Source organism: Plenodomus lingam (genome assembly GCF_022343315.1).
Source record: "Plenodomus lingam strain CAN1 chromosome Unknown contig_17, whole genome shotgun sequence".
NCBI lineage: Eukaryota > Fungi > Ascomycota > Dothideomycetes > Pleosporales > Leptosphaeriaceae > Plenodomus > Plenodomus lingam.
In genome coordinates this window covers 942,838-967,302 of record NW_027093934.1, presented here as the reverse complement: position 1 = coordinate 967,302, position 24,465 = coordinate 942,838, and the positions used below count along the sequence as shown (strand labels likewise).

Below are 24,465 nucleotides of genomic sequence, written 5' to 3'. Positions count from 1 at the left end.
AACACAATTATTTCCACCCACACACTACAATGGTCAACACATCGCTCAAAAGAAGACGGACGGAAGAGCTACTGCGGGGAAAAGTCCCGAAGAAGGAGAAGAAGAAGGTCAAGAAGCAAAAGTTCTATCACAGTTCGAGTGAGGACGAGGGTGGCGCCAGAGATGCGCCCGCAAGAGGCAGCAGCGAGGAGCCAGAGGAAGAGTTTCAACCGACTGGTGTCAATGCGACTCTTCCAGGAAAGACGGAACTGTCTAAGCAACAATTGCGGAAAAAAGCGAAATTCGAGCAACAGAAGACGGCAGCAGCAGCGCCACTCAACGAAGACCCAGCTTCGGGCGACGATGAGGCTGCCACCGCATTGGTCGAACAACCAAAGAAGCCAGAGCCCAAGTTTAAGGCGCAAATACCCGCCAAGTCTGTGTTGAAGAAGACTGCGCCCGTCGACCATGAAGCACCCCTCCCAAGCGACGATGACGAGGATGCAGATACCGAAGATTCTGAGCCCGAAGATGACGAGTTTGATATCAACGACTCGGACTCGGACGCGTCGTCTGTCTCAGAAACCTCGACAGCCGCCGCCCGCAAAGTGAAGAAACGCAACGATCCCGAAGCCTTTGCCACGTCCATCTCCAAGATTCTCAACACGAAGCTCACTACCACAAAACGCTCAGAGCCGATTCTTGCACGATCAAAAGACGCGGCGACAGCCAATCGAGAACTGGCGGACAGCAAGTTGACAGAGAAGGCACGGAGACAGGTTGTGGCAGAGAGGAAAGCGGCGCAGGACAAGGGTCGCGTCAAGGACGTGCTAGGCCTGAATGACCCCATAATCAGCACGGCGACAACGTCGGCAAAGGAGAAGGAACTGAGGCGTACTGCACAAAAGGGTGTTATCAAACTTTTCAACGCAGTGCGAGCGGCTCAGGTCAAGGGTGAACAAGCAGAGCGCGAAGCCAAGGAGGGAGGCCATGTGGGCATGGGCACAAGAGAAACAATGGTGAAAGAGATGAGCAAACAAGGATTCCTGGACATGATCACTGGAGGCAAGGCGCAGAAAGAAGGGAGTATGGAGGCCTGAGTATCCTTTGTGAGGCATGCATGTGTGGCGTTGCGGGCGTATAAAAGAAGAGTCAGTATGTGATAGTTTCGTGATACCATATACTATACATGATCCATAATGCGTGTATCATACAATTGGTGCTAGGCGCTACCCATGCCCGGTTCATCGCATTCCTCAAATGTACAAGAGATGTCTCCCACCTAGATCCCAGTAGGCCCTATTTTGCAATACCCAGACGCTTCGACTCTTCGAAACACTACTTGAAGTCACTGGCTTGCAAGTTTCTCGTCATGCTCGGTAGTCTAACGACCAAGCCATCCAGCTCTTTGGTCATCTTGACCTGGCATCCCAACCTCGAAGTCTCGGTCAATCCAAAGGCAAGATCCAACATGTCGTTTTCGTCATCGTCTGGTTCGTCCATCTTGTCATACATGGCTTCGTCCTCGACAATGACGTGACATGTCGAGCAGGCGCATGATCCGCCACAAGCACCCTCCATCTCGATGTCGTTGGCGAGGGCAATGTCGAGCAAGTTGTCACCATCGGCTACCACAAAGGTGTTGGATTGGCCGTCTTTGTCTATAAATGTAACGCGACGTCTGTGTTTGTCAGCGTTGCGTCCATTCTTCTGCAGACTTGCGACGAGCGAGAGCACTCACTCCTCACCAGGTTTCGGCGGATCCAAATGTCCGTGGTGGGCCACCGGAGTCGAGGAAAATGGTCGCCGATGCGACGGCAGCCATGAGGGACTACTTGCTGTGACAATCTTGGATGCTTGTTGCGATATGACTCCAGCGGCCCCCTTCTCCCTGTTATTGGCATCTCGACTCATCGCAGACACCCAATTGCTCGACCGACTCGAAGAAAATCCCCGGCGACTCGGTAATGCGCCTCTCGATGATGCCACTGCCACGCATTCTTGTGAAATGCGCAGTGCCTTCAGACACGTGCGAGGCGCCGCCATGATGATGACTTTTCGCTGCTTTGATCCAAGGTACGTACCCGGTGAGAGGGATTAAGGAGGCAGGCAGGATAGCGAGTCGCGAGAGAGCAGGTGTGCAGCAGTGACGGGAAAGGCAGAGTGTTCGTCGTCTAGTCGTCCTGTCGATTATTCCGACGCCTGTGAGACGTCGAGAAACAATTATCAAATGATGCGCACAGACCAAATGACTGGGCCCGCCGAAAGCGCAGCGCATCATCACCGCCAGCACTTTCTCGGATAACTAACAGGGTTCCTGCTACTAGGGCAAGACGACGACGACAACAACGACAACAACGACAACAACTGTGATATTTCACTCTTTTCTCTCTCCCCCTCCTTCTCGCATTGACACCCCCCCACCGCCAGATAAAGGAAAGGCGTTGATATCATGGCGACTTCACGTGACGCCCCAAATCCTCTACGACCATACTATATCCCACCCTCGATTGGCCTGCCACCAGACGTCCCACAAAGCCAGCAGACGGCTTCCCCAGCATTGCCGGCCCCACGCTCAGGCAGAATCAAACCCAGTTTTGGCACGCAGGCACGCGACATCTTGTCAGATCTCGATTACGATGCCTACTTCCCCAACGACTCGCCTACAGTAGCCGGCCATGCGAAGAAATTGCTGGATCACGCCCTCTGGAACTACACGAGCGTGCTGCTGGCTCAGCCGTTCGAGGTGGCAAAGACGATATTGCAGGTCCATGAAGCCAGCAGCCAAATACAAGGACTGCCATTAGAGGGCAAGGAGTGGGGACACAAGAGCAGGCCAGAAAGCTTTGCGAGTGGAAAGTTTGTTGACTTTCCCTCGGACGAAGAGTCGGATGAGGATTCGCCCAGCTACTTCACGTCAACTGCCCCTTCAACACGACTGAATGAAGCCCCGCCATCGCCCTACTCGCCCGCCCCGTCCTCAACCTCACATTCTCCACAGAGACGGAGAAAAAATGTACAAAGTCGCTCGCCATCCTCGACACCTACCCGCCCCCCACCCTCGGCCGTCAAGAAACTCGAGCTCAAGCGCTCAGATGCCCTCCTCGAAGTCATCGCCCAACTTTGGCAGAAGGAATCCGCATGGGGCGTCTGGAAAGCCACCAACAGCACCTTCATCTACAACTTCCTCCTCAAAACCACCGAAGGCTGGTTTCGCAGCCTCATTTCCGCCGTCCTCAATGTGCCAGACCCGAGCCTTCTCGGCTCTGCAAGCGGAATCGGCGGCCTCGACATACTCGACAGCCCTAGTCCCATCACGTCCCTCGGCGTTGCAGTAGCCGCAACAGCAATCGCCGCCATACTCTTCGCTCCCTTGGACTTGATCCGCACTCGTCTCATCATATCCCCCATAACATCCCAACCGCGCTCAATATACCCCTGTCTCTCACTCCTCCCCACTCTCACGATCTCTCCATCTCTTCTCCCTGCAACGCTGCTACATGCATGCATACCAACCATGATCTCGACCTCCACCCCTCTCTTCCTTCGCTCCATGCTCAGCATAGACCCCATTCTCACACCAACAACCTACTCCATGGGCACCTTCGCCTCTTCCATTGGCGAGCTCTTCGTCCGTCTTCCCCTCGAAACCGTCCTGCGGAGAGGCCAAGTCGCCGTCTTGCAGGACTTGGAAAGCCAACGTGTCGCAGAATCCTACAACACGCTACCTTCGCATCCACATGCTCATTCACAGGACCTCCCCCAATATGCCCAGGAAGACGACACGAGTTTCGCTACTATCGTCCAGCCAGGCCCCTATAGGGGCATCCTAGGCACCATGTGGTATATTGCCCGTGACGAGGGTGTCACAGTCATTGGTCCCAACGCCGCCAAGGCGGCCAGTGCAAAGGCTCTTGGCTTCTCGCGACCGATCAAGACGAGGAAGGGCCAGGGTGTACATGGGCTCTGGAGGGGATGGAGAGTCGGTGTCTGGGGGCTGGTGGGTGTCTGGGGCGCTTCTGCCCTCGGCGGTGGTGGAGGCGAGTTTTAGACTTTTGTTCTGAGGAAGATTTGGGTTGGACTGTGTTCGAAACGTGGAAAAGGAAGCATGATTTTTTTTGGCGTTTAGCGGATGTTGACATGATGTCAATGAAGCGTGGTTAAATATATTATACTTCTCTCTTTATTTTGGAAATGAATGATGATGCATGATTTATCGTCTTGTTGTAGCAACTCGCTTGTCTCTTTCTTCTTCGTACTTGCTCCTTCCATTTCGTAGGCTCTGTCTTTCCACGCCGAGGTTCAATCACGGCACGATTTAAAATCGGATACATGCGTCCCCGTCTACACAGCAGGGATTAATCCACATACCTCCCTCTGTTCTTGGCGCGGTGTAATGTTGTGGGGGGAAAATAGTCCAAAAAAGAGTCCAGTGATCCTTTTGAGTGTTACAGGGCTAGAGTGAGATCCATGGTTACTTTGTTGTACACTTTGTATGCTGTGGCTACGCTCTAGCAATACAGTTTGATGGAAAAAGGGTTTAGAAACTCCGCGTACTTATTATTATACGTATTAAGCACTCTGTGTGATCTTTTCGTGTTCGGGCTAGTAATAGTGCTGGTATGGGGTATTAAATGGTGAATAGCGACGACGCTGTTGTGTCCATGTAGGTGGGGATGTTGGGTGAGGTATGGTACATGGGATAGCAAATGTGTTTAAATGAGTGGATGTGCGGCGTTTTTTGGATTATGGGGGAATATTTTGGAGTGTTTGAATATGGACCAATATCTTAGCCTTTTTAGAGAGGCTCTTGGTCGTACGGGTGACACTACGGTACAAAACTGGTTTACAGTAGCCATATTTATCTAAAGTAGACTAAGAAGTGGTTTAGGTAGAAGAAGTAAACCTAAATAGGGTTTATTATACTATGTATTCTATAAAAGTAAACTACTTTTATTTCTACTTCTATTAATCTACTAGTATTATATAGTAATACCTAGTTTCCTACTATTTAAGTATTTTACCCCTCCTTTCTTTAATCTTCTTTACTACCTCTATTACTACCTCTATTACTACTACTACCTCTACTACCTCTACTACCTCCACCACCTCTATTATCACCACCTCCACTACCTCTATCACCACCACTACCTCCACCACCTCTATTATTACCACCTCTACCACCTCTACTACCTCCACCACCTCTATTATTACCACCTCTACCACCTCTATTACTACTACCTCTATTATTACTACCTCCTATTAGTAAAAATATTATAACTTATTATTATATTATATATATATATAGCGTAAAGCTAATCTTTTCTACCCCTTTTAGTCTTAGTTAGGTATTATAGTATATAATAGAAATAAAACTACTTTTTATACTTAATTTAAACCCCTACTATAAAAGTAAACTACTACTTTAAACCTATTTACAGGTATATATAAGGTTAGTTTACACATATATAGTAAACCCCTAGCGTACCATTCTACAGTAAACAATTTTTTACCGTAGTGTGAGTGGGTGGGGATGGTGAGAATGGTTTTCCTATGGAGAGGTTTATTGCGTGTAGTTTTGTAAAAAAAGATTCTGGAGATTTAGAATTTTCTGTGTATTTCTAATTGGTAATGCTGAAGTGGGTTGTGTATCGTAGAGGTTTGAGTAGACGCGGTCTGCTGCAAGCGGGAGAATGTTAAATTGGGCGTGTGTCTTGCTAATACAATGGTTGATGTTGCTGGGTAATTGTGTAGTTTGTGTTTTGAGGAATTATAGCAGCTTGGGTTTGTCTGGCGATTGTATAGTTATGGTACTAGGGGCCTTTTACCTGGAAATTTAGAGGCTTATATACCTAGTTACTGATTTGCTGCCATTGTAATTTGCCTGGAGTTATGACAGACATTGCTACTCACAATTGACTTCATTATTATGGCACCATTCGCCAGAAAATACTTCCTGAAGGTCCAAACCAAAGCTGCAACTGGCAGCCGTCACGGCGATCGCTTCAACTGCAAAAGGCTGATTCTTAACCGTGTAGGTACCTTATCCATACCGACAATGATACTATCACTAGTGAAGTCAGGCTGATCAACGAAATGAGGGAGATCAAGATCCAGTCTCTGCGTGATTGTACGGTAATGCTGCAATACGATATGGTTTAGATACATTTGGAAAAGATGCGCGGACAAGTTAGATAGGTACATAGTGCTGTATTCCCGAGTTATGAAACTACGTCTTACAAACGATATACGTACCTATCGGGAACCGAGGCATAGGTAGGTAAATCTTGTAGCGCGCCTGTAGGAGTAGGTACCCAAAAAAGTAGTGTTGCAAGTGTCGATTTCTTGCCATTTTACTGGTACTGCTGCGCCGTTGCTAACGCTAATCGTGGACCGTGTTTGCATAAGCAATTAATTGAGGTTTCGGTTAGCTAACGTAAGGTCTTAAGGCTCTGCCAATACGTTGATTGAGAGCTTAAGGGGGCCAAGCTCAAAGACGGGGAGGCTTATGCTGCTGCATATGGCACTCTTGGATCATGGTTGTATACATGGTTATAATACTACCTCGGTTTGGTAGCACTCGTTCAAGGACGGCGCATGGTGTGAATTTCTGGCGTTCCTTAGATATATTGTACCGGTATGTCAGCACTAACTTACCATTGGTTGTTACTAGGGAAGTCAGCATATCCATACCGTACCGGTACCTACTAGTACCTAGCTTACCTAGAGGTACCAGCACGTCCCACTTGGCCCTTGGGCGATGATCTGATGGACGACATCTTCACTATAACCACACTTATATAGTACCTGTGTACAAGTTCAAGGTTGCACCCTGCTTGGTTGGCGCTGGCCCACGCCCTCAGGTCACGCCAGCGCCCTAAGGAACTTAGCACGGCAGGTGAGACAGACTCACACCAATGGATGCACACCATCAACCAACGTTTTAGGACCCATCTCATCCCTAATCCCTCTCATCTTATACGAACCGAAAACGGTGGTAAGGTTAGGCACTGGTCTAGCAGCTAAAGCAATCCTTGAATGGTAACAGACACACTGGAATCTATGTCGCGACTACCTATGCACAAGACTGGCGATGCTTCGAGTGTATATGGTTCCTACTACCATCCCGGATACAAATCATTTCGTGAGATATGATACTGTCAGATAACGGCACGAGAACATCGAGCCCATGTCCCTACTAGTAAGTATTGTTGGTAATTGCCGCTGCTCTTCTCTCCAATTAAAGCATAGTCTCGGGTACTTTGGTTATCTAGCAAGATTATGCTTGATTCTATGTATTTCTAGCTGAAAAATATCTACAATATATTGGTAAAGACACAAACAGAGGTAGAGGTTATGTCCAGTAGGATAAGGGGTGAGGAACATGTGCACTAACGGTATAGCACAACATTACAGCCAGGGTGTAACAAATACACTCCGCTACCACTGATACATCCTTATTCTCAGATACATTCTGGGTTGCTTCTTGTTAGCCATGCAAACCCCTTTAGCACAGCTTGGTACGCTCCTCGTATTTATCACTACATTTTGCTCTTCATCCCCTGTTGCTCTCGATAGTTCCGTCGATACCAGCGTCAAGAACGCACATGAACCGAGGGATACACCAGTCTTTGTATCGGAATTTGTAGGACATGAGCATAATCAGCACCATCCTCGCAACGAAGGCGCCGATTCCTCTACGACAGATATTTCGCTCAGGAGCATTGAGAAGAGAGATCTAAGAGGCAGTTCACTTTTGCGCAACGCACAAACCCGGCCAAAGACCCGGAAAGGCCTGGTACTATATGGAAAGCAGCTGTACGCGGCCGGGAACAACCAGATACAAAGTCACTTGTTACGAGGATGGTCTTGAGGCGAACCTCATCTAGATATCTAGAAGAATTCTTCTAAAAATAACCTTAAATAGTAGTTACTAGAACCTAAGCTAAGCCCTTACTAGTAATTATAGTACTAAAATATAATATTACTATAAGCCTACGCTTCTAGTTTAACTACTTTAAGTATTTATTCTATAAATAGTAAGCTTTAAGATAATATATTGTATAAGTTAACATACTATACTAGAATAGTTGTACTTAATATCCCATAGTGTATATAGCCTTTACTATTAATAAATATTATATTAAGACGATTTTATATAAACCCTTTAAGGCACTAATAGATATCTACTATAAAACTATTACTACTAAGTATTCTACTACCTTATAAATAACTATCTAAGCCACTATAAATTTATATTTAAAGGATAATAATAATCTCAAGAGGCTTAAGACTACTACTACTAAACCGTTAGGGAGAGTAACCAATTCAAACAAGGAGAAGGAGGAGGAGAAGTAAGACTCGGTGGTAGATAACTCATGGTAATCAACTGGATTTGAAAGATGGATTCAGGAGAAGAAATTTCATTGATAAGATGTAATGGAGTATCGAGAGGTGTCTCGTTCTACCCTTCAATCCTTCACTCCTTTATACCTCTAACCCTTCCCTTTCAGGCCAAGCCTCGTTTTCAATCATTCACCCCGTGTCACGTCACACTACTACTACTATAAAGAAGTTTAAGTTTATAGCTACTACTATTATAGAGGGGTCTAAGTATACTACTACTACTAGGGAAGAATCTAAGTATATATGGTCTAAGAGTGCTATTATAGTTAGACTAGTTACTATCTACGGGTTTTCTTATAAGGATATTTACCTTATACAAGGGGGTAGATACTATATTATAAATACCTAGTGTTGCAGGAGGGATATCAATCGGATCACGGAGCATCTTGATCCGATCAACTGACCTGATCCCTGTTTAATATCCTTGATCCATACCCCTACCTGATCTGTAATCTGATCCACTGCCAGCTCACTGCCAAGTGCCCAACAGAAAAAGGAGCTCTAGTAAGGAAGGTTTACCGATTATACACCTTCTGGTATGGGTAGCTAAAGCTCTATTTATGAGTCCTATCGTAGTAGATACAATCCAATGATCCATTTCCCAAATCATTCCTGAGCTTAGTGATCCAAATTTCCACACCTAGGTTACGTGTAACTAGGCTTAGCCTCTTAGTAGTGCTTGCCTATAGATAGCTCCTATCCTCCTAGAATAGGACAATATAATCACATTACACACTGTATTTAGGCCCTCCTTATCGTCGGATATTGCAGAAGTCAACAAAGCCGAGGAAAAGGGCCTGGCCTATCATAATTGCAGTGCCGGGTTTATCAACCCTTCTTAGTACGAGATAAGCATGGACTTGGTAACTGATGTCCTGGATAAGGACGAACTTTACGACATTCGCACCCGAATGACTCTGGTACTAGATTGCAGGGAAGCTCGTGGGCAGGGGCGGACGTGGCGATGAGGATGTATCCTCTGGGCCCATTATTGTAAGACCTGGCGAGTCTGTGCAAGTTTGTGTTCTATCTCTCACAGGCCAAGTCTTATATGTAATAGCTGCACTGCTCTATTCAGTTCCCACGAGGAGCCACCTTTAAAATACCCATGCGCAACATAGTATGGTAGAGCAATCCTGGAAAATTTGCATAACAGGCTGTTAGATAGGACTCAAAATGTACGCGAGGACGCCATTAGATTCCTCCAAAAATTACACATTGTTCTTTGTTTGTTTTAAATAGATCGAGTACAAATTGAAAAGGACAGATTCTGTTTTGTAGTACTGTAGAAATATATGAGAGACTTCTAAGTTGAGAAATTAGTGATTAGTAGTCCACTGGCACCGAACCGCTACACAATGCTGGACTGATGCGATATGGTCCCGTCCAAGTGCCTATCCTCGGCACCAACACTGTCACAGCTGGTGAAGCCTGCAGAGTGCCTCTTATAGCTATTATTAATGCTATACTGGTACAGCATTCTTGGCAGAATTCAAGTTCAAATACTTACAGAAGCACCCGAGGGCCAGAATCTTGGACATGTTTACATAGGTACTGTTGGGCCGCTTCATCTACTCTTATTTTGCTAACCACTACCAATCAGCTTGTACAAAATTCGGTTGCTCTAGCTTTTATTTACTCCTTCATAGACATTGTATGATTTGGAAGGAATGGATGTAAATCATACAGCATCTAATACATAATAACTACAACCTCACCCCCTACTCGAGTGCCAAGCGTGTGAATTTTTGGCTGAGTCGAGAGGAGAGTGACAATCTTTAAAATGGTTCTAAATACGGAGGTGACTTTCATAAGTTCTTGCTAGCGTATTTGTTAGCGGCTAATCTATCAGTCTGACTTTCTTAGCCTACACACTTATTTTTAAAGCTGTAGATAGTAGTAGTAATAGTCTATATACTTAATCTTTTAATATTTTTACTCTACTATAGCTCCTAATACTAATCCCTATACCTATATACTTATTATAATTTTAAAGTTACCTTTTAGTAGTAAATCTACTACCTATATTAGCGCTAATAGCTTAAGTTAAGAACTACTAGGAAGGGCGTTCTTAAGAATTAAGTAGAGGGTATAAAAGTATAGTTAAAGGCTTAGATAGAGCGTATATAGTTTTATATCTAGGAGATTATTAGACTTAAAGGTAGTAATAAGTATAAGGAGGGGCGGCGCGACCAAGTAGTCTAAGCTTTGGTGGTATCACGGCGGTAATATAGACACCCCTGTCAGCAAGAACTTTTGAAAGTCACCTCCGTAAGGCTTTATTTACTAAGAAAGCCGTGCTGTGGCCTGTAGGCAGCGGTCGAGCCACTTAGCTGTCAAAGATACGGAAATTCACATCGGGCACCCAGCCGGGGGTGAAGCTGTACAGTCTTTGTGCACAATGTCCACAACTCTTCCATATATGCAACTATCCTTTCAGCCCCCCTTCTCTCCTGTCGCACTACCTTGTCTTTGCTTAATTGGCTTTTGAAAATATCTGCTCGTAGCCTCGTGGCATGATCTAGCACCCTGCATTCTGCACATACCATAACCTACCTACAGGTGCGTCTTGGCACCTCCTCGGCCCTTTTCGTGAGATTGTTGCCTAGGTATACAGGCAAAAATTAACATAGTATTCACCGTTACGAGAACTTGCAGATCGACGTCCTCGCCAACCCTTGTTCGCTAACCCATGACACCAAGAGTGACTATCTGGCACCCAAATTCCCTACCTCGCAGTATTACATGACCCACAAGCGCTGTCCATTCACATCATGACCGCTCACCTGCATTATCAGCCCAAGAGGCTGGGAACGCAATCTGAAGTTGAATGGGATGCCACCGGTAGATATGAGCCTCGCTGTCTTGCTCTTGCCAACAGTCAAATCGTGCCATTCGTTTTAACTTTCACGCTTCCCCTACCATTACGCGATTCTTGGGCAATATTACCATGACTGACTATTTACCCTTGCGGCTGCTTCGACAATTAAATGGCAGCTTTGCAGTCATTGACCCTCGATATGAAAACGTGGAACAATATGATATCATGTCTTACTGCTGGGGCGACTTAGAAGAACAAGCATACGACTGCGAGATCCCCGGTGTTGACTGGAAAGTACAAATAAAAAGATCGAAGCTGAATGATATCAAGAGCTTCATGGTTGCTTCCGGTGTACAATATCTATGGGTGGATTGCATATGTATCAAGCAAGAAGACGAAGTTGAAAAGTCCCGGGAAATAGCCAAAATGTTTCAATATTACAAGACGGCGCGCTCATGCCACATACTACTCGAACTACCGGAGGTTTGGGATCCACAAGCAATCGTCGACGACTTGAAGTTCCTGGACCATATCATACTGCACATGGGCGGGGCAGCTATGGCTGCAGACGCTCCTAGTCTGTCAGCAAACGCAATTAATCGTTTAAACAACTGGGCAACAGCCACATGGAAATTTCCTGTCCAGCAGTCGATAGTCCGATCTGCCGCAGTCGACCTAGGTGTGCTCAACTGCTATTCAACCTGCATCCGCCATGTTCAAGCGCTTTTCTGCAACAAATACTTCACGAGAGTATGGACTTTTCAAGAGATGATTCTTGGAAAGAATGTGCTCATGTGGGCGGTTGATCATGAAAGAATAGCTCGGATCGGCGAGCTCGCGACTTGGATGGACCTCGCTACCGATTCGAAGGATAAGGCGTACAAACTGTTTGAGTGGATCTTGAATTCCAGGACATTAAATACAGAGTCGATCAATGCTATTCTTGGCCGCATCATCGAAGATAAGTTGATACTTGACGATTTGCTATTGCAGGTCAAGGGAATCAGCTGCGCGCGAATTGACATCATCAACGGTGGTCCACACTGGTGGCGCGAGAACCATAAAGGCATCAGCAACATATTCTCCGCTGTCTCCTTGACACCCAGGGAGTGCAAGAATAAGGCTGATATCTTCAAAGGCTTGCTTGGTATATTCAGCGATCTTTTCACTCCTGAAGAAATAGAACGAGACATGTCTGACTACGACATCGAGAAAACATCGTTCAACTTCTTTAAGCAACTGTCGATCAAGACGGATTTCGCTTGGACCAAACTGGCTATCAGCAGCAGAGAGCGAGGAGAGTGGGATTGGATTCCAGTTGTTGAGAACTACAGCGGACAAATGACTACCGACTGCTTCGCAGGTGTCGTACAGCTCGGGAGGCTCAAGCGTAATGGCCAGGCAAAAACTCCTGCGATGGTTGGCATCAAAGGGACTCCACGAAAATACATGACTATTAGTCTCAAGCAGAAAGAAAGCACTGATACCGCGTTCAATTTCAGATTGCGAGGATGTAATTATGGCAAGAAGGTCAAAACGAAAAGACTATTCGGAAGCGAGCCGATTCCGACAAATGACCAGTCCCGAGAGGTACTCCAAGACGAGACAGGCAAGATTCTCGTCCAGTGTGCAACCTTACTAGGAAGTCTCATTGATCCGGGCGGTGGTATTGTCAGTTATAGACAGAGGCTGCTCAAAAACCTGCGTCCGTATTGGAGGCCTAGCGACCCCAGTGCAAAGCCTCCGAAATGGGAAGACCGATGCGTAAGTGGAACAGGTTGGGAGAATCCATCGCTCGCGTTTCTCCGAACACACAACATGTCCGTGAATTATCATCTGACGGCTATTACCAACTGCGAATCCAGACTCTGGAACAAGAGCACTGCGAATTTGATATGCGAAGTTCGTGTGAACTGCGGTTGTACGATCATCGCTCCGTTTGCATTTATATTTGAAGGCATTACCGCTGTCCAGGGAAGTTCTTTAGGTAACCAAACCGCACACGGAGACGAAGATGATCGACCTATCGTGAACGATGGGCTTGGATTGGTACAGATTGGCGATGTCGGGAAGACGTTCAATCTCATAGCTTTCGGGGGCGATGTCAACGCACATAGCCTCATTGCCTCTCGCTGCAGGCGCACGAAAATCGGCAAAGCACTCGTTACCACTCAGTCTTGGCCTACTGGAAGAGCACTGGTCAAAGAAGAATTTACACATGGTATACTGGATCAAATGCGCGACTACGGCTACGTGGACTCGGGAGGGGCGGGCAATCTTCTTATATCCCGCGATCATGTTGTCGATAAGTACAAGATCATTGGAGTCTGCATAGATGAGCACATCATGAACGAAAAAGGTGAACAGTCTGTGAACATTCGATGAGGGGCATGGGCCATCAACCTTACTCAGGATCAGCCCGTGGTTTCCGAAGTTGTGACATCGCCATAACGCAAGAAAACCAGTAAGTCTCTATCCCACCGGCTCAGATTTACGGTGCAATATACCCCCGCCAATCTGCTTGTGACATGGATCGATGTAGAGCCTCGCTAAGACTGACCAATACATAGTTACTCTTCGCGAAATGGTATGATTACTATGAGTTATAACGACCTTATCAGATGAAATGTATTCACTATGTAAACTCCAATGCTCCGCCACACCAATGTGGCAGAGACAATGCATAGCAAAGGCTTCGCCAAGGTGCGCTGCCAAGATTTTCATCTCTCAGTTTCAACGCTGTGCCTTTACCACGAATTCCCGTTACCTGGCAGCTAGTAGGCCAATTAGCTACTTTACCCCAGCCAATTCTAGTTTCACTCTCAATACAGAGTTTCTTGCCCCGTTCCATCACTCGCTCAGCAATACTATACCTGATTGGCAACCGACTGGTGGTCGCATCTACAAGATTATCTTTGTTTCGTTACGTCGTCGTGGTTTACCTGTGAGATTGAAGATTGAGTAGGGTTACAAACTGTTTTACGATCGAAATCACAGGGGAATGCTACTATCAGCGTATGGTTGCCTGCGAGACGCGACAATTGGGACAAACGTGCAACCTACTTTCGCCAGAAGCTGGACAGATGAGGTGAGAGAGTGAAGGGGCAAGTGATAATGAGAGTGCTACAGATAACTCACAGGTGCACCATGTTCTTTAGGCTGGTCAAGATTACCATGAGGGTATTCGAGGGTCACTGCGACTTTACGTGAGCCTCTGGTAGTATATCAAGCCTTGTGCCTCACTACGCCTGCTCCTTCCTTCAAACCATTATACAGCTCCTTCAGTTCGGTTACCTCCAGCATTCCGAAGGTTATCCTTTTCATGATGTCGTGAGTTCAATCCCATGTGATCATGCTCGCTGATTCAAGCGAATACTGCATCGATTGTGTCATGGTCGTGAGTAAAGAAACTAACTTTTGCAGGACAACACGCCCTATAACTCCACCACTTCTAGAGAATCGTGCACAATTTATCAATGAATTTCAGACTTCATTCACGGCATTTTCGAACCTCGTCAAAGAAGGCAGCGTGATTACCGGCCCTCAGAATACACAAGTGCCGCCATCTCCGGGTGCCACGACCTTCACGACCTCAGATCATGGCTTGGATCAAGCTACAACAAAACTGCGAGCCAACACGGGAGCTGGAATCAAGCACACTCGTGCGGAGCAGCGCAGACCATTCCGGTTCTTGGCGTTGCCAGGTGGTACGTGGAAGACTGACTATAATTAAGCCAGAGCGACTTGCGGACACTGACGGAAAATATCTAGAGATACGAAACTTGATCTATGATCATACTCAAGATGATACAAGACAGGCACTGCTTGTGCACCGCCCTCGACTGGCATCGCTCCGTTCTCGCACCCGGGTCGACCGGTCCCGTCCGCTAGCATCGGAGGTCGCAGGCCACGAGCACGATAAGCAACTTGAGCTCGTCAAATCATTTCGATCGATGCATACGAAGAAAAATACAGGCGGTCTATCTAGAGAGTCTCACCGTCCGTTCTTTGGCCTCACGCAGGTGTGCAAGGCCATTCGCCAAGAGTTCAGACCTATCTACCTACGATACCAGGAGATTGGTATGGACCTCACTGAGATTGTCAAGTATCTGAGAACCTTCTACGCCGATGCACCGCAAAAGTTGGCTACCATTGCAGCCCCTGGAGTTCGGAAGCAAGATCTGTCATACACTGGCAACCTCACCATCGCCGTCAGTGACAGGCCGAATATGATGGAGCGTGGTGCTCACGGAATTGACATCTTCCCCCTTTTGGACATTTGGGCTAACAGTTGGAAGATCGAGGCCGGATTTGGTCGCTACATGAAAGCTCGCTATTATCCCGAGGCGGATGGCGAAGCCAAAGATCTGTAAAGTTGCTCTTTCCGAGGCACAAGATAAAAATGTTAATACGTCCTGTGCAGTTACCGTCTCTTTGGCCGCAGGGTCCTACCTACCCGATCATGCTCCGACATGAACACACTGTGGCGCACTATTCTGCGTACTCGTGCTGTTGCAGCAGTCTTCGTTCACCGTGCACCAACAAGTCCTCTTGCTCTCAGCACAGAACCTACTAGGGCTTTGCCTCAACTTGCACAGCGTCGTGCTGCACAGCATCCTCTTGCAGGCAATGGGGCTTACATCCACATCGTCTTCAAGAAGGACACTGCTGAACCTTGGATGACCAGCTTCGAATCAGACATCCCCACTGGCTGGCTGGCGGATCGCGGCTTCTACAACATGGACTTCTTTGAGATGAGAGTTGGCGTTGAGGAATCACATGAACATCATCTCTAGTTATGGGATGTTTGATTGTTTGAGTTCACCATTGAGGCTTTTTTGAACCATCAGTACTACTGCTCCATATATAGATAGAATTTTTTTGGTTGAAAAAGTTCATACATATGAAGGGGTATAGCAGTTTGATCGCCATTTCGTTGCCGGCTTAGTGCGCCCGTTGGGTGATGGGCAGTTTGGATAGGCAAATTTAGATATCAACTACCACAAGATGCACATTCTGTCGAGGTATTTGATTAAGTAATGATACACAGCTGGTTAAATTTGTTAGATGAAACGGCGATGTCCTTATTAGGTATGTGTTAACTAGCAGGAGTGGGTAAGCATGGCCTATCTAATTTCCGTGGATGCGAAAGCGTTGAGCAGTGCCATCTTAACGATTATCAGGTCGCCGGCTTCGCGGGCTATGGTGCTACCGCCATAGCGCAGATGAGGTGCCCGCCGGCTTATTCTGTGCAGTTTCTCCCGGTGCTTTTCCAGGTTTTCGATGCAGTGTGATACCGTGACGATCGCATTTACTACCTTGCCTCTTTCTTCTGCCGCATCGCCATTCACGCTGTTCCCTGCTGAGACGCATGGAGTAAGTCTAGGGCAGAGATAGTTGCGTCTACGGCTTCTTCTGACGTCGTGTATGCTGATGGGTCGATGGGTGTCGTACCTGTGGCATACTGGCAAGCGGGCAATCAATGTTTTTTGGTCTAGCATACTGACCACACTCTGCTGTAACTGGAAGGATAGAGGAGCGGTCATTCCCGCACTTTGAGCAAATTCAAAGCCCGTCTCGTACCGTTGCATGAACCTTGGCATCTATGTAACATGAGTACAATTCATAAAAGGTGAAAACATCACTCATCCCTGGCCGCAAAAGTCTGGTCCAATTTCGCAGCAGCCTTTTCGAAGATTTAATACATCATTCAAGAGAGATATGACAGCCGTATCCGCATACAGGCAGAGCTGCAGCAGCCAACTTTGAAAGGTTGTAATTTGCTGCACGTCGAACTTTGTTGTGCGGCCGATAAATTTAAGATGATAGCGAGTCATAAGAAAACCAATATGGGCAGTGGATCACCAATCCAGCCACTCTGACCTCCTCACGATGGGCAAGTAAAAAGATGGGCAAAAGGAGTGACAATTATTCAAGCATTAGAAGTAAAGACAGCCTGAAAGTATGTCAACAATGGAAGAGAAAGTGAGTTTTTGAAAATTATCAAATAGTGATTGTCCCCATAAGATGTCGGTAATCGTCCGTCTGCAGCAAAGTCACAAAGGTGTTGGCTATGATCCCACATGCAGACAAAAGCATGCTCACTGCTTGGAGATCCTTGCACCTAGCCGCCCTGACCGCCTCTTTCGTGTACCTGCAGGAACAATAACCTCGATGCAATATTAGACACGCAATCCAAGATTGAGGAAATGGTGTGGACTGGAAATGGGTATGATTTGCGGTTACCGACATGGCGCGTGCATGCCCACAACGGTTATGTAGGCCGTGGCCCCCCACTTAGTCTAGATCAGATCCACACTCACCTGCACTGTGACATAAGGCATTTTGCCCCCTCTTAGTATTAATATTTCTGGTATTTCACGCTCTGCTAGTATCCGGTTGCTTGGATGGGTCGCGGTGAAAGTATCACTTCAGGCTATCCATGGGACGTAAGTTGGCGGTCTGGTGGCTTTACCCCTTACTAACTACCAATCGTTCTCATTGCCAGGGTTTGTGGAAGCTTGATGTGTCGTGCAACGAAGTTCTTGAACCTTTGATATACAATAGATGAAGCTTACACGGGCGCAAATCTGGGGCAGAATCGAGATGGAACGCATAATGCTTGCCATGACGCATGTCAGTGAATATTCAACGAGGCTAATGCTGCGCTGGCCAGGGGTATTTTTACAATCATGTATTGCAACATGACTGGCCAGAATCCCCCAAAACTCAAAGTCTATGCTTTTTGTTTTCGAGATGATCAAGTAAGACCGACTGGACATGCAAGCAATTGGACGCCATGTTGCCTAAACACACCATAACAATCGGACTCTGTTCAAGCTGGCGCCAGTATCAAGCTCCGGTCGGCACCAGCAGAGCTACCAACAGAACTACTGACAACATGCAAAGCCAATATGGCTACGGATATCGCTTGTGGTCCCAGATCATTTAACCCCAGCATGCTATCAATGACGGTTAATCCGATTGTGCATTTCTGGAATGATACTGCAACTCGACATGTTCAAGCTCTATGAACTCCTGTACCAACAATATCAATACGCAGTGTGGGACAACAAGATACAAGTTGGGAGACGGTCAACTGGTGTCAGTACCTCCGTTGCTTGCGCCTATCAAGTAGGCGCGCGATACAGCATGCCTCACCGCCGGCGGTAAGTCAATCACCGACTATTGTGATCCCAAGAGCGTCAATCACACCGCAGGATATTGCAAACACTGCACAGTAAAGTATCTCTCGGGATCCTGATGGAACCAATATTTGAGACTGATAGAGAACACTACGGTAAAAAACTGTTTACTGTAGAATAGTACGCTAGGGGTTTACTATATAGGTGTAAACTAACCTCGTGTATACCCGTAAATAGGTTTAAAGTGGTAGTTTACTTTTAATATAGGTGGTTTAAATTAAGTATAAAAAGTAGTTTTATATCTATTATACGCTATAATACCTAACTAAGACTAAAAGGGGTAGAGAAGATTAGCTTCACGCTATACGCACATATAACATAATAATGAGTCATAATATTTTTACTAATAGGAGGTGGTGATAATAGAGGTGGTGGAGGTGGTGGAGGTGGTGATAAGGGTGGTGGTAGAGGTAGTAGAGGTGGTGGAGGTAGTAGAGGTGGTGGATGTAGTGGAGGTAGTGGAGGTAGTGGAGGTGGTGATAGAGGTGGTGGTAGAGGTGGTGGTAGAGGTGGTGGTAGAGGTGGTGAAGAAGATTAAAGAAAGGAGGGGTAAAATACTCAAATAGTTAGTAGGAAACTAGTTATTACTAATACTAGTAGATTAATAGAAGTAGAAATAAAAGTAGTTTACTTTTATAGAATACATGGTATAATAAACCCTATTTAGGTTTACTTCTTCTACCTAAACCACTTCTTGGTCTACTTTAGATAAATATGGCTACTGTAAACCGGTTTTGTACTGTAGTGGAAGATGGAAATATGTCATCTGACTTTGATTTATAAAACTTTCTTCTCATAGACAATCCTGTAGTTTAATCAACGACTTGAATGTATACATGGAGAAAACCATACTTCTTTGCCCTGAAGCAGTGCACGGGGTCTCGTGAGAGGTTCGTTATTGTTATTAAACTCTTTCATGCAGTACAACTTGTCGTCTGCGGAATGGTGGGCTTCATACCACTCAATGTGTTCAGGTGCAATCATCATGTACCAGATCGTATTTGCATGCATATCGAGATAAGTGAGATTGATCAGCTTCTCCGGGCCTGCTCATCAACCAGGGAATTCACTTGCTTTTCCAAGCGTGCTGCATTATGAAGTGCTTAGTATGCCTCGTCAGCATGTCCCTTCCAATCGTCGGATGTCACATCCTCGTCTGATTCGTCGTCATATTCTCGAATGTCTGGAACTAATGGTAGACGGAGAAAGAAATTGGTCCCGTCTTCGCCGCAGTCATTATATTGGTCTTGATTATCGATTACGAGAGAAGTTTGCGTTGACATTTACTTTGTCGGCGCAAACGATGAGTGCGAGAAGATGGCTAAGAAGTGTCGTTGGTAGGATGCTATGGCTAATTCATGCAAAGGCATAGACGAGGGTTGTGATAGAGAAGACAAGCTCGTTCATTACGGTAGTACGGGTGAGTGTTTTCTGTAAAAGTACAAAAATTGTATATATCTGTTTCTAATACTGTATGGCTAATCACCACTAGATGCATTTGGTAAGACTCATCATCGCTGCAATCGCAACACTTGCAAATATAAATCTCGCGCAGTACCTAGGTAAAAGCTACAACGCTCAGGGAAACAGACTACAGCAACCTCTTCGCAATCACACATCAACAAGCCGTACGGTACGGTAACGCTGCCAGCCCATGTCGCGATATTCATCCCCAGCATTTTCCTCCGTTCCCATACTCATCACAGGCATACATCCCTCACATACACAAGCTTTAATCCAAACAAAACTCCTCCCTCCCTCGCCACACCAGAAAGCCCAATTCAAGATCCAAGAAGCGCTTCCTTCCTACTCAACCCTCTCTCGATAGTACCGTAGCATCACCAAGGCCAACCTCGCACCCCACCCGAGCCCGCACACCCTCATCACCCCACACAGCATGCATACCTACTGTCTTCCAACGATTCCGGTAATCCCCGCCACCCACCTCCACTTCTGCTCCGTTTCCTTCCCGCCAAGCATTCGCCCGCCCCCAAATACTGCTGCCTTACCGTATCACCCCACCGTACGGTAATCCCTGCAAGTCGTGCAGGCTGCGCGAGCCGGCAGCTTGAGCCGGTACGCGCGCTGCGTGTAAGACGACATAAGGCAGCATAGGTACGTACCTTTCTGATATCCATGCCCGTGTTCTACTGGGAAGCAGGGATGCTCGGCCCGGTGCAGTGCAGTCTAGTTCACTCCAGATGAGTTCGGTTCACGCCACTGACGCGCATGTTGTACCACCCACCCCATCCGACCTACCTGTACCGCATATGTGCATGCGTGTGTGTACACGCTGGGATAGTGCGTGATTTACTGGTACGGTAGCCGGGCGCTGTGTAGTATCTCGATAACCGCACAAGTCTATTCTGCATGTCTGGTTTGCATGTCTTATCTGCATTCTATCTTTCTGTATTCTGCAATCGCAATTGGAGGAATTCGACGAAAAAGCAGATACGAAGTAAAGTAACAAGCCAGCCCAGTCCCGAGGCTGAGACCATGCTGTGTTGCCCTACCCTGCGTCAGATGTGACTCCCAGGTAGGATTTGGATATGGATGGAGTCTGGTACGCTGACATGATTTTACTTCGCTTTTGTACAAAGACTTACGCACTTGCCATGGAATCAGCTGTTTATCTTCTTCTTCTTCTTCTTCTTCCTTGATCCTTACCATTTCTAGAGTAACACACTCTCCAAGACTACAGCGTTGCTTTCTATCAACGCCGTCAAACTACCCTCCCCACCCAAAAAATGAAACCCAACCTACCCACCCACTCTTCCCACCAAACCAAGATCCGTCCCCTATCCTCCATCCCCTTACCCACGCTCTCCTCAGTCGCAACCACATGCCGCATACCCGCCACCAGAATCCTCGACATCTACCCCTGTACACCACTCCAATCCTCCATGATCGCCAGCAACCGGAACGAAATGTTTCATTTCGTATTATCGCCCGCGAGACCCGTGGATCCGGATCCGTTTTGTGCGGCGGTGGCGCGGGTTGTGGCGTGTAACGAGATATTGCGGACGCGGATTGTCAAGGGTGTTGGGTTGGGGGATGAGAGTGTGGATGTGAATGTTGTTACGGATGAAGAGCATGTTACGGATCGGGATACGGGGTATGAGAGTATTGAGGAGTTTCTACGGGGGGATCAAAATGCAGCGCAACATCGGTTTGAGGAGGGCGGGTTACTGTTTCGGTCTGCGTATGTGGGGGGTCATGCGGTTCTTACGCTGCATCATGCCGTGATGGATTATTGGTCCATTGATAAGCTGATTCAGCTCGATTTGTCTGTGGTCTATGCTGGTCAGCCGCCGATACAGCGACCGCCTTTCAAGGAGTTTGTGAGACATTGTCTAGATCTGGACAAGGATGCAGCGACGGCTTTCTGGATGCAGCGTTTCAAGGGCGCTCCGACTGTTTTCCCGGAACCTAGGTCTGAGCAGTCAACTCCACCACGGGTTAGCGAGAAGACTGTTCGTCACATGCCATTGCATCGTATGACGGGCCGGGGTGGACTAGCTTCCTCTCACATGCCCTTGTACATTGAGGCCGCCTGGGCATTGACCACGGCCATCTACACAAACAGCGAAAGCATTGCGTATGGCCTAGTACTATCTGGCCGTTCCATGACTATGAATGGCATCGAGAACACGCTCGGGCCTACAGTCGCCGAAGTCCCAGTCCAGGTGAATGTACGGCGTCAGACGATGACGGTAGACAGTCTGATCAAAGACCGAGCGACAGCGTTACGCCAACTTCAACAGCACGCTAGGGAAGTGCAGTACGGTGTGGAGAATATCGGGGCATTGAGTGAATCAGCGAGGAAGGCAGCAGGCTTCCAGACCCTGATCAATATCCGCCCGGCCGTGTTCTCGGACAAGGAAGCTGGGAATACCGCCAACGGCAACCACATCAAGCTGCGTATGGTCTGGCTGCAGGGATACTATCCGCTACAGTTCATCTTCAGCATCATGAACGATGGTGTCACGGTCTGGGCCAGAACTGACTCGGCCGTCGTTAGTGATGGACAGCTAGATCGGATACTCAACCAGTTTGAACACACGCTGCGTGTACTGACGGAGGTCCCGCTGCAAACTAGGCTGGCCGACTTGCCGCTTCTCGCCCCCCAGGCTCGAGCAGAATTCTTTGAATGGAATCACGCGCTCCCGGAGATTGCGAACAGGACCTTGATTGAAGCTCTCCATCCATGGGCTCGATCTGAGAATTTAGCGGTGGAAGCTGTCGATGGCAGCGCAACCCATGCAGCTTTACACTCCATGTCGAATCGAATTTCAGAGGAGCTTCGAGAGAGAGGAGTATCGCCAGGAAAGCCGGTAGGCTTCTTGTTTGAGAAGTCACTCTCGGCGATTGTGGCCTTGTTGGGGCTGCTCAAAGCGGGGGGCATCTGTGTTCCGATTGAGAAGTATGATGAAGCTCTGCTGTCCAGTGTAGGAGTGGAGCTACTGGTCACGTCGCCTGCCTGCTACGCGCTTGTCCCGAGCCTCGGGCCAAATGTGTTTGTGGTTGATCCAGATTCCAGGGAGAAGCCGGCGGTTGTCAAGCCCGAGTCGGAGTCTCTGCCAGACGGCGATGCTGTGACGATGAAGAGCTCGGGGCAGGACTTGGCGTACATCTTGTTCACAACCGAGGAGTCAGAAGAGCGCCAGGCACCGGTGATGCTAAGTCACGGCCACCTCGTCTCTGCATTGACCCGGTACGTGCATGCATTCGACTGGCAGCCAGAGTGTCGTATTGTCCAGTTTAGCCGATACCCCTCGAGCCAAAGCGCGCTTGAGATTCTCGGCACCCTTCTTGCTGGAGGCTGTGTCTGCGTGCCCCACGTGGATGAGAGCAATCTGCCAGCCTTCATCGATTCGGCCAACGCAAACGGCGCTCTGCTACCTCCCAGCGTGATCCGTACCATGTCGCCGACCCAAGTTCCAGGCTTGCGCTTCTTGGCCTCTGTGGGCGGAGAAGCCTTTGCCGACCAGGACACGGGCAAGACATGGTCCGGTCGAGTTTGCTTCTTCAGAGCATGGGTAATCGGCGAAGCTTCGTTGCTGATGACGGTGGCCCAAGTCAGCCCCGATCCACCGTATCCAGACAGCATGGGCAACCCCGTGGGCTGTGTGGCCTGGATCGTCAACCCAGAGAACACCGACGACCTGGTTGCACTGGGTGGTGTTGGTGAAGTCGTGATTGAGGCCGGCAGCGCGAGCGGGGTAGTCACGTTACCAGTCCCGGTACCGGCATGGGTATCTGGCCATACAGCCTTAGTCAGCCCCCCGACCTGGGCGCCTTGCCGCAGCGCCTCTGGGACAGGTCAAGGGAGCAGCCAATACTGGCGCACGCGCGTCCTGGCCAAGAACAATGCTGATGGCAGCCTCTCCCCGGTCGGCCGAGTGAGCAACCGGGTGAAGCTGGGCGGGCAGCCCATCCAGCTTGAACAAATCGAGCGCGTCCTGCTCGCCTGTCCCCATGCCGGTAGTCGGTTGAGAGATGTCGTCGTTAGCACGAGAATAGCGGCGGGAAGAACCCAACTAGTGGCCGTTGTATGTCTGGCCGATCGCCGTCTGCCGAGCGACAAGGTGCTGGCAAGGCTTCCCGAGCACAGTACACGCGTCTGTCGTGAGCACCTCTCTGCGTGGGCGCTGTCCAGGCTTTCTCCCGCCTTGGTCCCAACGGCTATTCATGTCGTCGAGGAATTACCGCGCTCGCTACTGCACCGCGTGGATCGCCTTGCTGTTCGTGAGTGGCTCCGTCAACCCCACAACTAAAGGACGGTAGCAAAGTACGGTGGCGTTGCCGGGGAGCGTGGCGCGCTCATGCAAGGGTTACGGTCAGACGAGCTTCGAGGTTGCGTTTGGGTTACGGCACCGTAGCGGGCCGCGAGCATAGACGTGAAAAGCGGGCACAGCCAAGACAGAGTTAGCGGGGATTCAATCTTGATGTTTTGGCTACTTTTATACATTTGATCTCTCAAACTATTACATGTGGCTATACAGAGTACCAGAGAATGAGTTGACTATTGGTAAATTGAAATCTCCCTCCTGA

The 24,465-nt window shown here is 48.0% G+C and overlaps 9 protein-coding genes across 9 annotated transcripts; 6 read left to right on the top strand and 3 right to left on the bottom strand.

Annotated features, from left to right (window-relative positions):
* Positions 1 to 29: 29 nt before the first annotated feature.
* Positions 30 to 1,079, top strand: IAQ61_003320 (uncharacterized protein; the record flags this gene model as incomplete). The annotated part of the gene is made up of 1 exon (XM_003844924.2): positions 30 to 1,079. One exon carries the CDS (start codon positions 30 to 32, stop codon positions 1,077 to 1,079), a length of 1,050 nt encoding a protein of 349 aa, XP_003844972.1.
* A 99-nt stretch (positions 1,080 to 1,178) lies between these two features.
* YAH1 (mitochondrial matrix iron-sulfur protein) lies at positions 1,179 to 2,194 on the bottom strand. Its single transcript, XM_003844923.2, has 2 exons — positions 1,721 to 2,194; positions 1,179 to 1,660 (listed from the first exon to the last, which is right to left on the bottom strand). Exons 1-2 carry the CDS (start codon positions 2,023 to 2,025, stop codon positions 1,318 to 1,320), a joined length of 648 nt encoding a protein of 215 aa, XP_003844971.1. The 5' UTR covers positions 2,026 to 2,194; the 3' UTR covers positions 1,179 to 1,317.
* A 237-nt stretch (positions 2,195 to 2,431) lies between these two features.
* IAQ61_003318 (uncharacterized protein) lies at positions 2,432 to 4,030 on the top strand (the record flags this gene model as incomplete). The annotated part of the gene is made up of 1 exon (XM_003844922.1): positions 2,432 to 4,030. The coding sequence occupies one exon, from the start codon at positions 2,432 to 2,434 to the stop codon at positions 4,028 to 4,030; it is 1,599 nt and encodes a 532-aa protein (XP_003844970.1).
* Positions 4,031 to 5,878: 1,848 nt separating this feature from the next.
* IAQ61_003317 (uncharacterized protein) lies at positions 5,879 to 7,795 on the top strand (the record flags this gene model as incomplete). The annotated part of the gene is made up of 7 exons (XM_066095934.1): positions 5,879 to 6,017; positions 6,059 to 6,114; positions 6,557 to 6,616; positions 6,784 to 6,976; positions 7,028 to 7,083; positions 7,144 to 7,180; positions 7,491 to 7,795. Coding segments are annotated over 7 exons (846 nt in total), but the record flags the coding sequence as incomplete, so codon positions are not given.
* Positions 7,796 to 11,335: 3,540 nt separating this feature from the next.
* On the top strand, positions 11,336 to 13,591 carry IAQ61_003316 (uncharacterized protein; the record flags this gene model as incomplete). Its single annotated transcript, XM_003844918.1, has 1 exon — positions 11,336 to 13,591. One exon carries the CDS (start codon positions 11,336 to 11,338, stop codon positions 13,589 to 13,591), a length of 2,256 nt encoding a protein of 751 aa, XP_003844966.1.
* Positions 13,592 to 14,558: 967 nt separating this feature from the next.
* On the top strand, positions 14,559 to 16,002 carry IAQ61_003315 (uncharacterized protein; the record flags this gene model as incomplete). Its single annotated transcript, XM_066095933.1, has 3 exons — positions 14,559 to 14,913; positions 15,098 to 15,575; positions 15,651 to 16,002. The coding sequence occupies 3 exons, from the start codon at positions 14,559 to 14,561 to the stop codon at positions 16,000 to 16,002; spliced, it is 1,185 nt and encodes a 394-aa protein (XP_065954178.1).
* A 330-nt stretch (positions 16,003 to 16,332) lies between these two features.
* Positions 16,333 to 16,797, bottom strand: IAQ61_003314 (uncharacterized protein; the record flags this gene model as incomplete). Its single annotated transcript, XM_066095932.1, has 3 exons — positions 16,333 to 16,568; positions 16,661 to 16,670; positions 16,714 to 16,797. 3 exons carry the CDS (start codon positions 16,795 to 16,797, stop codon positions 16,333 to 16,335), a joined length of 330 nt encoding a protein of 109 aa, XP_065954177.1.
* A 2,717-nt stretch (positions 16,798 to 19,514) lies between these two features.
* On the bottom strand, positions 19,515 to 19,694 carry IAQ61_003313 (uncharacterized protein; the record flags this gene model as incomplete). The annotated part of the gene is made up of 1 exon (XM_066095931.1): positions 19,515 to 19,694. The coding sequence occupies one exon, from the start codon at positions 19,692 to 19,694 to the stop codon at positions 19,515 to 19,517; it is 180 nt and encodes a 59-aa protein (XP_065954176.1).
* A 1,464-nt stretch (positions 19,695 to 21,158) lies between these two features.
* IAQ61_003312 (uncharacterized protein) lies at positions 21,159 to 24,188 on the top strand (the record flags this gene model as incomplete). Its single annotated transcript, XM_003844914.2, has 1 exon — positions 21,159 to 24,188. One exon carries the CDS (start codon positions 21,159 to 21,161, stop codon positions 24,186 to 24,188), a length of 3,030 nt encoding a protein of 1,009 aa, XP_003844962.2.
* Between the last annotated feature and the right edge of the window lie 277 nt (positions 24,189 to 24,465).